This window comes from Schistocerca gregaria, chromosome 2, assembly GCF_023897955.1.
Source record: "Schistocerca gregaria isolate iqSchGreg1 chromosome 2, iqSchGreg1.2, whole genome shotgun sequence".
Lineage (NCBI taxonomy): Eukaryota > Metazoa > Arthropoda > Insecta > Orthoptera > Acrididae > Schistocerca > Schistocerca gregaria.
This window is the reverse complement of record NC_064921.1, coordinates 419524765-419540071: the sequence shown is the minus strand read 5'-3', so window position 1 is coordinate 419540071 and position 15307 is coordinate 419524765. Positions and strand designations below refer to the sequence as shown.

Here is a 15307-nt window from a genome sequence, read left to right as displayed (position 1 = left end):
CAAAGTGAGAACGCTACCACACGACCACGAGCTGCGGACCAGTAAATAATTGTAAAACTGAGTGCGAGCAATTAAAAAAAAAAAAACAGATGGTAGGTCAAAAACGTGTGACAATAAATTAAATAGATGTAGACCATCAGAGAAATACGTAAGCTTACGCGCCTAAGATTTATGCTACGCCACAAGGGTTGTCTTTCACGAGACACTGAGACAACGCCATGTTCTCCGTTGACGATAAAACATCCACGCATGTTGTTTACTTGGTACGTTGATCTATCACTCAGAGAACCGTTCTCTGCTTTCGTTTATAATGGCGGAACATTGCATTAGATTTAGGTATAATAAACAGTACTCACCTTAATGAACTTGGACATTTCCTTATATTCTGCTCTCATGCGGGCATATTTTTCGTGTCCTAAAAACAGTGTCTTATACTTCTGTTTATCAGCTTCCCTCCTGGAACAGGAATAAATAACAGTGTAAAACTGCGAAACGTAGCTGTTGGCTCAGCGTCTATTTGACTGAAAGTATAACAGAAAATACGAGTTTCTTGGTCACAAAGAAATAATTTGGGGAAACGTTTTTGCTGTATTTGTGTAAATGCGAAATTAAATTCCTAACAATGTTTGGACTATTTTTAAAACCTCCGACTGATTTTATTCATCAATTTGCTGCTGTGAAAATTATTCAGCCGACCCACTTCACTCAAGTAGCGGAAAAAAATGGAATCGATTTTATATGCCAGAAAAGGCTAGCTCAATGTTTTTAGGGATGCAAAAGAAATTATTTCTGTTAAATATGTCACAAACAGAAACATTATACAAGTCATCAGAATCAAATGAAATAAGAAACAAACATTCCACAAAGTATCATAACCAAATGAATTTTTTAAAAAAATATGTGAACTGAAGGCTGGACTGCTAATGGAAAGAAATACTGTTCCACATAACAATGTAACGGTCTTCACAACATATAGACAAACCTGAGTGAAGTACGAAAGATTGTTCCAATCATTCGTCCACTGAGAACTTTATGACACAACTAGTGAAATTTGTGTCTGGGAATGGTTTGTTTCCAATGTAGAGTTTATGACAGTCGTAGATATGTATTTTAGAGACCTTCCAAAATCACTCAGCTGAGGGGAAATCTAGTCACTGAAAAAAAAGTTAGACAAAGTGGATTGCCGCCAGAGAGGAAACGAATTTTAGACCTGAAAATCATATCTTTCATTATCAGAATAAGAACTCATCATGATGCTCTCGTATCTTACGTCTCAGTTCAGAGCCAGATTAAGCAAATTGCACACGGACATGTAATCAGAGATTTTTTAGATGCTGTGTGCCAGAATCGAGCAGTAAAAAACAGCAGCACACCTTACAGTGATTCCAGAATATGAATGTATATGTCCACAAAATAAAAGATATTATGTGCATAACGACTGGTACATGTGAAAAGTGTTATTTGGTATTAATGTGGAGCAATGTAACGCTGACTGTGTTAGTACGGCAATTGTTTAGGTCATTGGTTTAAATAACTATTTTTAAGACTATCACCAAGCCTAAGCTTTGAATATTGTGCATCCAATCACTTCCAAGGGTAATAGATGCAAGGTAAAAGTTTGCATGGATTAAATGAGACATTTGTCACTTATTTTAAAAACTACGTGAATTAATTACAGTATATTTTTTATGCTTTTCGACTAAAACTTATATTGTCTGTTGTCAGCAGCAGCTGACGGAAGCTTAGCATAGAAAAATTCCATAATTATGTTTTGAACAATTTCATTGTAAATATGACGTAACTTACTTCTCATGAAGTTGTCGTATTTCTTCCTGGAGAGCGTTGTTTTTCTCGGTGGTAGCTAACTGCATTTCTTGCAACTCCCTCAGTTTTTCCTCGAGATCCATCAACGTTTTTGTTGACCTGAAAGAAAGAAACACAGCAGTTTAGGAACATAGGCACAATTTGGAATTAATTACAGTATATGCAGAACTGATAAATGTACATATCCTCCTGAACTATTCTCACATGGGATTGTGCTAAAATGTTTTATCTTTGATGTCATAGTTATGTTGAATTGAAGGAGCTTTATTTAAAGTTGATTGGGAAGACATATATACTCAAAAGAATGCACTGTAAATGTTGAAATACAGATACTTTTCTGCCTAACAACGTCATAAAAGGTGCTAGCTTCGCTAACGAGACAAAGAAGCGTGCGGGAGTGCCACAGCTAAATCATTTTGCGAGATGTGTGTGAGAAGAGGTACTATGTTACTGGACACTTCTTTGAGCTTAAGCACTCGGAATTTTAACACTAAACCTCTCTATGATGCACAATATCTCGCTTGTAACGTCTGTCTCCCGAAGTTGATGAGCGTTTCTTTAATGCTCTCGTTCTTTATGAACGAACCCTTGGCGAAATGTCCCATTTTTCCTGGGGTCTTACCTATCTCATCAATTAATCCTACCCGGAAACGGTTTCTCATTGACGAGCAATACCGAAGAATCATCCGAGCTAGTGTTTTATACGTCAAATCATAAATAATATTTCCTTAGGAGTCTTCTAACTTGTCTCCGTCTCCATCTAGTTTTCCCACTAGTTTTATGTGGCCGCTCCTCTTTAGGTAACTATGGATGTTTAATCGTACGGTTGTTTCTACATCTCCTGATTTATCTCGAATCGTGTTATTGAGAAAGAATGGATCTTTCCGCCTATTTATGTCAATACGTTACATTTTATTCAGGTTGAGGGTCAACTATCATTCCCCACGACACTGCATTTCTCTGAAGGTATCTGGTTTGCAACTTTGTAGTGAGCTACATCATGGTTCGATGCTTCCAACGTTATTCACTAGATCATTTGTATATATACTAGCTTAGTGTCCGCGACTATTAGTTAATTCTAAGCCTTTCACGATAATTGAGGATATATAAGCATGGTCTTTTCCGAATGTGCTTCTGACCAAAAAGCGATTCTGGTCGTTAGAGTCCAAAGATTTTGTTAATCATGTCTTTTGCGTTTTTGTGGAGATATTTTCATAACAACTTTCAACTCCTAACAAAGATTTCTTTATATCTAATAGAGAAATGAAACACCATTTTCATAAATTTAGCTGTAAATTTTTTTACTGTAATTAAATATTTCCATAAAAATGTTCATCTCCTTTTGCACTCCACTATGGGTTAATTTCAAGAAACACTGAAACACGTATTTTTTTTATCTCTAACCGAGAAGTCAAATATCAGTTGTCATACATGTAGCCTTAAAATCCTTTAGTAGTACTTTTGTAATTACTTATTGTCAAAAACGTTTTCGCCCACTGTTGTACCCCCTTAGTGTTTAAATTTCCAAAAACGCTGAAAAGCGCATTTTTTAAAAATTTTGTGGCTCAGAAACCAAACACTAGTTTTTGTAGTTCTAGCCTCAAAATTCCCTTAAGAGCGATATCCCTTCAAAAAGACTTTCATCCTCTATTTCACCCCCTTAGGAGTGGAATTTAGGGCAATCCCTTCTTAAACCATGCCTACACTATAAGATCCACACTTCAAGTTTTTATCCTTTGCGGTTTGGGTTGAGTGGTGATGAGACAGTGAATCAGTCTCACTCTATTTCACCCCCTTAGTAGTTGAATTTCCAAAAACAGTGAAACATATTTTTTCATCTCTAACCGAGAAGCCAAACACCAGTTTTCAAACATTTATATTTAAAAATGCTTTCGTAATGAAATATTTTCATAAAACGTTTCATCCCCTATTCCACCCGCTTAGGGGCTGACTTTCCAAAAATAGCAACTTGCCTACTTTTCTTTCTAACAAAGAAGCTAGATACAACTTTTCATATATCTAGCTTTAAAAATGCTTGCACGGTGAAATATTTCCGTATAAACTTTCAGCCTCTGTTTCACCACTCATAGGGGTACTTTTTTATTTGTAACTCAGAAGCCAATTTTTAATTTTCGTAGATTTCACTTTAAACACACTTTCATAATAAAATATTTTCATAAACATCTCGTTCCCTACTTCACACCCCCCCCCCCCCAAACGGGTTTCAGTTTGGAAAAAACTCTGAAAAACAAATACCAATTTTCATAATGTTGCTTTAAAAATACTTTAGCAGTTATTTGATAATGAAATATTTAAAAAAAAAGGTTTCACCCGTTATTTCCAAAAGTGCAGAAGCACGTATTTCTCTGTTTCCGACCTAGAAATCAAATACCATTTTTCATAGGTCTAGCTTCAAAACTGCCTTAACAGTGACATTTGTCAAACAACCTTCATCCCCTACGGATTGGAATTTCGAAAAATCAATTCTTGAACAACGCGTATAGTATAAGATCCACACCCTCTACAAATTTCAAGTTTCTATCCTTAGCGGTTTGGTATGGGCGATGATGAGTCATTCAGTTAGGAAACTCCCTTTTATTTATGGAGATTTATTGTAATTATAACTATAACAGCACTATCACACACTCTTTGGGTATTTCCGAAGTTACTTTTACATATGAGGATTTCGTCCCATTATTCCCTTTGGAGGTTAATATCTGCAGGTATTAATGATGGACTGTAATTTTTATCTACTAGTCTTATGGCGTTTATGGAGAGGATCGTATCATTAACAGTGAACTACTCTTATCAATTGGCACTTATTTGTTTGCAGCTGGAATCAGTAAATGATGTAGCCACCGATGAGTCAGCAGTAGTTCATCAACATGACACTGAAGGGATAACATCTAGTCAAGATATGGAAAATTTTGAATCATTAAAAACTGTAGCTCAGAAGGGTACACGAAATCCAGGGGAGAGCCAATCACCAGTTACGAAATTTTGATTACTACAGGTGAACGTTACACAGCTTTACCGTAAGCACCAAAGACAAGCGCCGACTCAAGCTACGAAGAAAATCAACACCTGCAGACGGAAGAGAGCAATGAGATAATTAATTTGATGCTGATCCATATATAACATTCATTAACAGTGAGCAAAAGGAGAATACCATTAGAAATTACATCCGATAGTTAAACGTCCCTCCCCTCATGAACCATGGACCTTGCCGTTGGTGGGGAGGCTTGCGTGCCTCAACGACACAATAGCCGTACCGTAGGTGCAACCACAACGGAGGGATATCTGTTGAGAGGCCAGACAAATGTGTGGTTTCTGAAGAGGGGCAGCAGCCTTTTCAGTAGTTGCAGGGGCAACAGTCTGGATGATTGACTGATCTGGCCTTGTAACAATAACCAAAATGGCCTTGCTGTGCTGGTACTGCGAATGGCTGAAAGCAAGGGGAAACTACAGCCGTAATATTTCCCGAGGGCATGCAGCTTTACTGTATGGTTAAATGATGATGGCGTCCTCTTGGGTAAAATATTCCGGAGGTAAAATAGTCTCCCATTCGGATCTCCGGGCGGGGACTACTCAAGAGGACGTCGTTATCAGGAGAAAGAAAACTGGCCTTCTACGGATCGGAGCGTGGAATGTCAGATCCCTTAATCGGGTAGGTAAGTTAGAAAATTTAAAAAGGGAAATGGATAGGTTAAAGTTAGATATAGTGGGAATTAGTGAAGTTCGGTGGCAGGAGGAACAAGACTTTTGGTCAGGTGAATACAGGGTTATAAAAATAAAATCAAATAGGGGTAATGCAGGAGTAGGTTTAATAACGAACAAAAAAACAGGAGTGCGGGTAAGCTACTACAAACAGCATAGTGAAAGTATTATAGTGACCAAGATAGAAACGAAGCTCACGCCTACCACAGTAGTACAAGTTTATATGCCAACTAGCTCTGCAGATGATGAAGAAATTGAAGAAATGTATGATGAGATAAAAGAAATTATTCCGGTAGTGAAGGGAGACGAAAATTTAATAGTCATGGGTGACTGGAATTCTGTGGTAGGAAGAGGGCGAGAAGGAAACATAGTAGGTGAATATGGATTGGGGCTAAGAAATGAAAGAGGAAGCCATCTGTTAGAATTTTGCACAGAGCATAACTTAATCATAGCTAACACTTGGTTCAAGAATCATAAAAGAAGGTTGTATACATGGAAGAACCATGGAGATACTAAAAGATATCAGATAGATTATATAATGGTAAGACAGAGATTTAGGAATCATGGTTTAAATTGTAGGACATTTCCAGGGGCAGATGTGGACTCTGACCACAATCTATTGGTTATGAACTGTAGATTAAAATTGAAGAAATTGAAAAAAGTTGGGAATTTAAGGAGATGGGACCTGGATAAACTGACTAAACCAGAGGTTGTACAGAGTTTCAGGAAGAGCATAAGGGAACAATTGACAGGAATGGGGGAAAGAAATAGAGTAGAAGACGAATGGGTAGCTCTGAGGGATGAAGTAGTGAAGGCAGCAGAGGATCAAGTAGGTAAAAAGACGACGGCTAGTAGAAATCCTTGGGTAACAGAAGAAATATTGAATTTAATTGATAAAAGGAGAAAACATAACAATGCAGTAAATGATGCAGGCAAAAAGGAATACAAACGTCTCAAAAATGAGATCGACAGGAAATGCAAAATGGCTAAGCAGGGATGTCTAGAGGACAAATGTAAGGATGTAGGGTAAGATAGATACAGCCTACAGGAAAATTAAAAAGACCTTTGGAGAAAAGAGAGCCACTTGTATGAATATCAAGAGCTCAGATGGCAACCCGGTTGTAAGCAAAGAGGGAAAAGCAGAAAGGTGGAAGGAGTATATAGAGGGTCTATACAAGGGCGATGTACTTGCGATCAATATTATGGAAATGGAAGAGGAAGTAGATGAAGATGAAATGGGAGATACGATACTGCGTCAAGAGTTTGACAGAGCATTGAAAGACCTGAGTCGAAACAAGGCCCCGGGAGTAGACAACATTCCATTAGAACTACTGACGGCCTTGGGAGAGCCAGTCCTGACAAAACTCTTCCCTCTGGTGAGCAAGATGTACGAGACAGGCGAAATACCCTCAGACCTCAAGAAGAATATAATAATTCCAATCCCAAAGAAAGCAGGTGTTGACAGATGTGAAAATTACCGAACTATCAGTTTAATAAGTCACAGCTGCAAAATACTAACACGAATTATTTACAGACGAATGGAAAAACTGATAGGAGCCGACCTCGGGGAAGATCAGTTTAGATTCCGTAGAAATGTTGGAACATGTGAGGCAATACTGACCTTACGACTTATCTTAGAAGAGAGATTAAGGAAAGGAAAACCTACGTTTCTAGCATTTGTAGACTTAGAGAAAGCTTTTGACAACGTTGACTGGAATACTCTCTTTCAAATTCTAAAGGTGGCAGGGGTAAAATACAGGGAGCGAAAGGCTATTTACAATTTGTACAGAAACCTGATGGCAGTTATAAGAGTCGAGGGGTATGAAAGGGAAGCAGTGGTTGGGAAGGGAGTGAGACAGGGTTGTAGCCTCTCCCCGATATTATTCAATCTGTATATTGAGCAAGCAATAAAGGAAACAAAAGAAAAATTCGGAGTAGGTATTAAAATCCATGGAGAAGAAATAAAAACTTTGAGGTTCGCCGATGACATTGTAATTGTGTCAGAGACAGCAAAGGACTTGGAAGAGCAGTTGAATGGAATGGACAGTGTCTTGAAAGGAGGATATAAGATGAACATCAACAAAAGCAAAACAAGGATAATGGAATGTAGTCGAATTAAGTCGGGTGATGCTGAGGGAATTAGATTAGGAAATGAGAGACTTAAAGTAGTAAAGGAGTTTTGCTATTTGGGAAGCAAAATAACTGATGATGGTCGAGGTAGAGAGGATATAAAATGTAGACTGGCAATGGCAAGGAAAGCGTTTGTGAAGAAGAGAAATTTGTTAACATCGATTATAGATTTAAGTGTCAGGAAGTCGTTTCTGAAAGTATTTGTACGGAGCGTAGCCATGTATGGAAGTGAAACATGGACGATAACTAGTTGGAGAAGAAGAGAATAGAAGCTTTCGAAATGTGGTGCTACAGAAGAATGTTGAAGATTAGGTGGGTAGATCATGTAACTAATGATGAGGTATTGAATAGGATTGGGGAGAGGAGAAGTTTGTGGCACAACTTGACTAGAAGAAGGGTTCGGCTGGTAGGACATGTCCTGGGGCATGAAGGAATCACAAATTTAGCATTAGAGGGCAGCGTGGAGGGTAAAAATCGTAGAGGGAGACGAAGAGATGAATACACTAAGCAGATTCAGAAGGATGTAGGTTGCAGTAGGTACTGGGAGATGAAGGAGCTTGCACAGTATAGATTAGCATGGAGAGCTGCATTAAACCAGTCTCAGGACTGAAGACTACGACAACAACAACAGTTAAACGTCGGCGTGTATGGAAGCTTGTTCACCGACAATGTAATTAAATTACATCGGATTACCTCAACCCTATTAAAACAGAACGAATATCTGTTAACTATATTGTTAAAAACCCTGTACTCTCACATGAAGGACTTGATATATGTGTAACAACTTTCCAGCCGAGGCAGGAGGGAATAACAAACAAAATGTCAGATTGTAAATGACTGTATGTCGAGCAATCTACTTTAAGTCGAATGGTTCGTTATGAAGAGCACAGAAAACCAACAGGTTATGGAAACGCTTTAGCTGTTGTGTTTTGTAAGCTTTGTTGTTGTGGTCTTCAGTCCAGAGACTGGATGGATGCATCTCTCCATGCTACTCTATCCTGTGCAAGCTTCTTCATCTCCCAGTACCTACTGCAACGTGCATCTTTCTGAATCTGTTTAGTGCATTCATCTCTTGGTTTCCCTCTACGATTTTTACGCTCCACACTACCCTCCAATACCAAATTGGTGATCCCTTGATGCCTAAGAATATGCCCTATCAACCGATCCCTTCTTCGGGTCAAGTGAAGGTTTAAGGTGTAGGAACGGTTCCGATATCTTGCTGGATCTTACAGTATTATTAATGCGTACGTCACAGTCTTCTTAGTAAGCAATGCTGTAGCCAGAAAGATTATACACTCTGTTCTAGGTGGCACGGCATTAACAAATGTGAGAATAAGCAGTGGAAGCTGTATAATGATCAGTCAACAGTCGGAAACAGTAGCCTCGCAAAACAAAAATACGAATGACGGGTACACTACATGCCAAATAAAATGTATAGAGGTTAAAATATGGCAAGCAGAGACCATACAGTTACGACCATCAGTCTGTATTCAATGGAATCCCACAAGCTTCAGGAAGGTCCAATTGTTAAGAATGACGTACTTGATGCAATTTCCAATATGTAGAGCAGTTAAGTCGAATACTAAGTGGTCCATACCTATGATCGGTATCTAACTATTATAACGTAAAAAAAGATACTGCAGATTCCATTGTGAGTGTGAGTCCTCACAGAGGTGATATTTGTCAGGAATGCTTATTCGAGAAGAAGTAACTATAACAGTATTGTCAATTTTGTACGATCCAGTCAGATAACAGTATCCGCAACATCAGAAACATAGTTTCCGCTAAATGAAACATTTCTGTTTCATGGTTTCTAAAATTATTCTAGTCGGCAAACTACTGTTGTTCAATAAAATGGTGCTAAGGGGAAACGACAATAATCTATATTTTAAAAAAGTTCTGGTGCCTCTCAAACGTTTTACTTGGATGTAAAATTGTCAAAGGGTCTTAGTGTATTTCACTCCTTTTTGTGGCAATATTTGGTTCAACAGAGGGAAGTGCAGATAATTTTCTCTTATAGAATGTTTTTATGAATGTATATATGGATTGTTGACAACTTTCATCAGTGAAAAATGTACTGTGTGCTGTACTTAGCATTGAGTACATGAGTCCCACACATCATAATTTGCTGATTTGCAAATGGGAGTTTTTCCAAAATATTGTACCGCAGGGCAACAGCGAATGAAAAAAAAATGCAAAATGTTAATTTACTGATTTCTTTGTCCCTGAAGATGGCATTATTTATGAAAAAGGCAGTCGAATAAAAGGATTTTAGTGGAGTAAGAACGGTAAAAGGCTCATGATTAACCACTTAGTCCCTGAAGATGGCATTGTTTATGATAAATACAGTTGAACGTAAGCATTTTAGTAGAGTAAGAACAATAGTGGGCTCATGATTAACCACTGTAGAACGCCTATTGCATTATCTTCGCGTGAATATTATGTGGAGTACCTCTTATTTATTACTTCTAGTGGAAGTTTTTTTATCATGATTCTTAAGTAGAAACTACACCAGTTATATGCTGAACGAAGTACTTAAGAAACTTGAATCCTCCACTAGAATATGATGACTACCAATGAAAGGCCGCGGGAAGTGACTGAAGACCCCCACTGGTGATGATCTGCAACTTAAAGATCATGTTATTTTCCCAGCGAAGATACAATCGACTACTGTAATTGAGGTGCCCTTTAAGAATCCGTAGTAAGACTGACTAAGTACCTCATTCTTACAAAAATAGGTAAGTCCCTTCACTATATTACCTTCTCAAAATGTTTGGACAAATAATGTAAAGTGTGAGACTGATCTATAGTTAATGACATCCGTGGAGTCACCTCTCTTTATGGAGTCCTTGCAATGCAATACACGAATCTGTGTGGAAAATAACCTGAAGTAATGAAGTATTAATTTTGTGGCTAAGAACGTTAAATGTTATTGCGTTCCAACTTTGAAGTGTTTTAAAAAGTCGTTATTAACGAAGTACGCTACACATGAATCATCGGTTATGATGCACCTATTTTCTTTAACAGAGGTAGTATCATCTTCTACGTCTTCTTTCCTTGTCTCTCTCTTAACAATTTCACACTGAGTTAATTTTATTGTTTCATCTGTCAATTTACGGCATGTCGTGTACACGTCTGGATATTTTGAACAAATTTTCTAAATATCAAAGTAAATGAGTATCTTATAAGCCACGTCTTCTACAATCAATCGGAATATTTGGAGTCGACGATGCATACTGCAGTTAACGCCAACGTTCAGATTAAACAAGCTTTAAATTAACCCTTATGTAGACAGCTGACAGAGTGAAGTTGCATGAACCCTTAGATTATTTATTAGGTAAAAACAGCAGCTGAGGAGTGAAAGAGAAATAGTTGAGGTTGTTTCAGAACAGCTGTTTTTCTGGTAACGTATACTGCAACAAAAGCGGTCTAGAAGTAATTGTTATCATTATCAAAGCGAGGAGGTTAGCACTGGGTGTAACTGATTGTTAGTATACTTCACAAAATTAGACTTAAGTTTCTGATTCTTTCCATTAATATATAATTTAGTTCATTTCACGTCCCTGAAGGTACTCCTTCGTGATGAATGATATGGATCAAGATGTGTTGTGAAGTTAATGAACGCCTGAAGGACCCAAAACTTCCTTACCTGGTCTGCGATTTTCTAGTGTTTTGGCATAATATACAATAACACATTAGGATCTCAATGAGCATCTCTCTGATGACTTAACTTGTGAGATGAGAAACATCACTCCACCGGAAGATTCAAGGTCACTACAAGGCATCTCTAGCGATGGTTCATACAGGAAACACGTACACAGCTCCTATCCGATTATCCAACTGCGGTGTAACTCTTAACTCACGAGGTGACTTTTCTGTAACGTGTACTACGAGGTGACGTCTCTGGGGGCTCTAAGCTTAAATCGAAATTTAAGGTGTAAATCATTTGACATTTTTAATTTAAGTTAAATAACGTTTAGTTTTAGAATAACTTAAGTGTTATTCAAATATTCATTGTTAATCTTATCACAACAAACTAGGTCTGCAGGAATTTACTTTTAATCACACCGTTTATGAGGTTTTTTTGTGTGTTACATATAAACGAATTGTTAGAGAAGCGAATTTTACAAACTGAAAAATTACAGTTTCTCTGCAGCAAAATTTTCACATAAAATTAAATTATAGGGTTTAAGCTTGAACCTAAAAATTGTCCTCGATGGGTATAAAAAGAAGGTCTGCAAAAGTGACATTCAGTGCTGGGACCCACAGTTTTCTTCATCATCGCAGAGAAAACATCTGATTTTAACTAGTACTTTTAAGCATCTTATTGGAGAAACAGAGGACCCCATCGCAATTGTCCTGACGTTCTTCTTCTGAATGACCCTCGGCTAGCAGAACTGTGCTCACTGGCTATTGTAAAATCGTCGTCATTTCCAGCTCTTTCTTGATATATTTCACTGACATCTTCTCCCATCCACTAACAAATAATTTCATCGGACTTAAGGTCCTAAAAACTGAAAACTGACACATTCGTGACAGCACATTGTTTAGTATACGGAAGAATACAGGTACATAAATCACGAGGTGCGGTCTAGAGACCACAACATACGTCAGTAACACGAGTTAACGAGAAACAAAGAAGACGATAATGCAACTGACAGAAAACATTGTGGGGTTGGTGATTTCAGGAGGATAGCGAGGTTGTGGAAACATTCCGCTAGGATTGATCTTGGAGAGCGAGTACGAAAAATTTCGCACGGTCTGAGAGTCCACACCTCCAGAGTTAACACCTACTTAATTTCCATCTCAATTATCCAACTGTAGTGTAAAAGAAGGTACCGACTGCCAATGCCTTTAGTTGTTCTCACAGATAAAACACCACTACTACAACATTTGATCAATAAGAGCTGTTCTCTGCTGATGTCTATTTGGTGTGTTGATGTACCTCAAAAACTTACGAAGGTACCTTCTATTAGAGTCATTTTCAACTGAAGTGCAGGAAATTTCTTCTTAAGATGATACTGTTTAAACTACTTTACAACACGAGCGGGCGCGTGGTTGTGTTTGTGTGTTTGTTCTGAGACTGTATACTGGTGTATTTGTATTACGTATATTGGTTTAAATACTTTTACATTGATGGATCCATATGTCTATTCCCAGATGCCAAATAAATGAAAAAATGAGGCATTGTAATTGCCGGATGAGAACATCAGTATGAAGTACACGGTGTCACAATCTGTCGCGCATAAAAAAACACGGTGTACAAACACGCATAGGAAGATCGATGGGAACAGTCGCAGGAAGATGTATGTTTCGGAAGGGGAAACAGCGAGAAAAATTGATAAACATGCAAAAATTTGTGACGCCAACTTAACTCGATATATATAAGTGAAATTTAGAATGTGTTACTGTAAATATATCGCTTATTTAACACCAAAAACTTAAAAAAATATAGTACAGGTGATTACAGCACAGAAAACGGTATCACTGCATTGGACAGATAACGTTTTATCACAAGGATCGCGTGAGCTATGTACATAAAAAATTGTAGGTTGCGACAAGATCCGAAAATAATTTATTGAAAGGAATCCTTTCCCGAACTACGACAAAACTCTGTGACACCACACCTGTGGAGATTCGAAAAGGGTTTGTGTATTATTCAAAGAAGGCGCTGCCATAGCTCTTGTTTTCGTCACAAACTTTCCTCCCTTTCCGACTAATACTTACGTTTAGCTATGTATACGATACGAACAGCAAATAAGAATGGCCAGAAAGAATTTCTGACCGTCTCAACATAATTTCCTCATTCATGGCGAGTGATGATCTTATAGATCAACTACGTTATTACAGATGGATATAATTGGAAATTATGCAAAGAGTAATCAGACAATTTGCAGCTTGACCATTTTGGTTTTGTATGTAAACTTATTTCGGCTTTATTGCCTTCCTCAGTAGTTGTCACGACAATGTAGACGGACGTATGACAAGTAAGGTATTACAGCTGTACGTCGTTGTTGGATGTAATATTATTTCGGTAACTTTTTAAAGTTCTTTCAATGGTTTGACGTTGCACGTATATTATAATACGTTGTTTATTATTTTGACAGTCGTAGAAATTCAAGTTTGACAACTAGATATTTATTCAAAGAGCTTTGAGTAAAGAGCTATCTGTCGGACTTGAATCTCTGAGATTGTCAAAATAATAAAAATAAAGTACTGTAATATACGTGCAATGTCAACTCATTGAACTTCTTCAGACAAATAGTTTACGAAAATTTGACATTAGTCAGGACCTGTGCTGATGAAGGCAATAAAGCGAAAATACGCTTACATATAAAAATAAAATATCTAGCAGCATACTAATAATTCTCTACATAATGTCCTAATGTGACATAATACATGTTGCAAGTACCATAATAAAGAATCTTCATTGAAAATGTTACATGAAGTAACTATTATACTATAAAAATTCGCAGCTGATGTTTTTGCTTCAGTTCATTTCGTTTGTGCTGAGTACTAGGTACCAATTCAAATGAAATGGCGACGCGGCACCTTGGATATTTGTTACTTTGTTTCCCGTCTCTATCAATGAAATGTGAGCCATAAGCATTCTAGAGAACTACACAACAAAAGTAAACACTTGCGAAGGTAAGTGCTTCAAGTGTCAGTCAGTGTCAGTTTTGTTACAATGAGATGACAGTTACTTAAGTGTGTGGTTAGCCAAGACGTTGAGTAATATTCAGGAACTGAACACATTGTATGGAAGATACAGCGAATTAACATACCTTTCAAAGTCACTGGGCGCGTCGCCATGGTCCTGACAGGGGCTATCAGTCACTTCGACTTCCTTAAACTTGTCAGTCAAATCTGACGCAGCTTCACCAGATGCAGACATGATGCTTTTATTACTGAAATTTTTTATTTTCTTCTGTATAATTACACGCTAAATTTTTTCTACCACATGCGGCTCCGAAATGTAATAAAACTACACAGAGATTTACAGGAATTTAGCTTAACACATTTTGTGTTCTCAGAGAAAAAGCAAAGAGTAAAGAAACACAGACATTGTTAACGAAGGCCCGATCAGAGATATTAGCCGCATTATCAGGGAAGTGATATAGTGCGGCTGGTACGTGCATTAAAGAAGATGATATTCTAAGCTAGGGTTAAGCAGACTGTGAGTTTAGAGGGAAGGGGCAGGTATTGTTGAACCTGAATTAAAATGATTACTATGTAACAATGAAACCACATACAGATCAGTTTCGACAAAGCGTGTTATGTGTCTTGAAGGCGGTGAAGGATGCGGGAAGTGTTTAAAAGGCAACACGAACAAATAAACAAAAAACGTTTTTGCAAATTAACAATTTCCTTCGATTTTACCGGCAATGTGTGGATTACGATTAGTTCAAGAGTTGGTTAGGAAAGAATTGCTAAGCTATTATCACATTTTTGTCTAAGAGGCGGATGTTGAACTACTTATTAGAAGAATGGTATGAAATGAGACAGCGGAAAATAGATCACAGACTCGCAAATCAACGATGACATAGTTTCACAATTTCTTGCAGTCACTCAGCTTTAGATTTTACGCAACCAGCCACATAACGGTGTCCTGAGAATCACGACAGGTTTAGATTTC

General features: G+C 37.7%; 1 protein-coding gene across 1 annotated transcript in view; it reads right to left on the bottom strand.

The window, feature by feature from the left end:
* LOC126323769 (MAP7 domain-containing protein 1-like) overlaps positions 1-14762 on the bottom strand; it is a 58618-nt gene extending 43856 nt beyond the window's left edge. Inside the window, exons 1-3 of the mRNA XM_049994771.1 lie at positions 14457-14762; positions 1807-1923; positions 357-456 (exon numbers count right to left, since the gene is read on the bottom strand). Coding sequence (XP_049850728.1) covers positions 357-456; positions 1807-1923; positions 14457-14566 — 327 coding nt within the window. The 5' untranslated portion in view covers positions 14567-14762. The remainder of the gene's footprint in view (positions 1-356; positions 457-1806; positions 1924-14456) is intronic.
* Between the last annotated feature and the right edge of the window lie 545 nt (positions 14763-15307).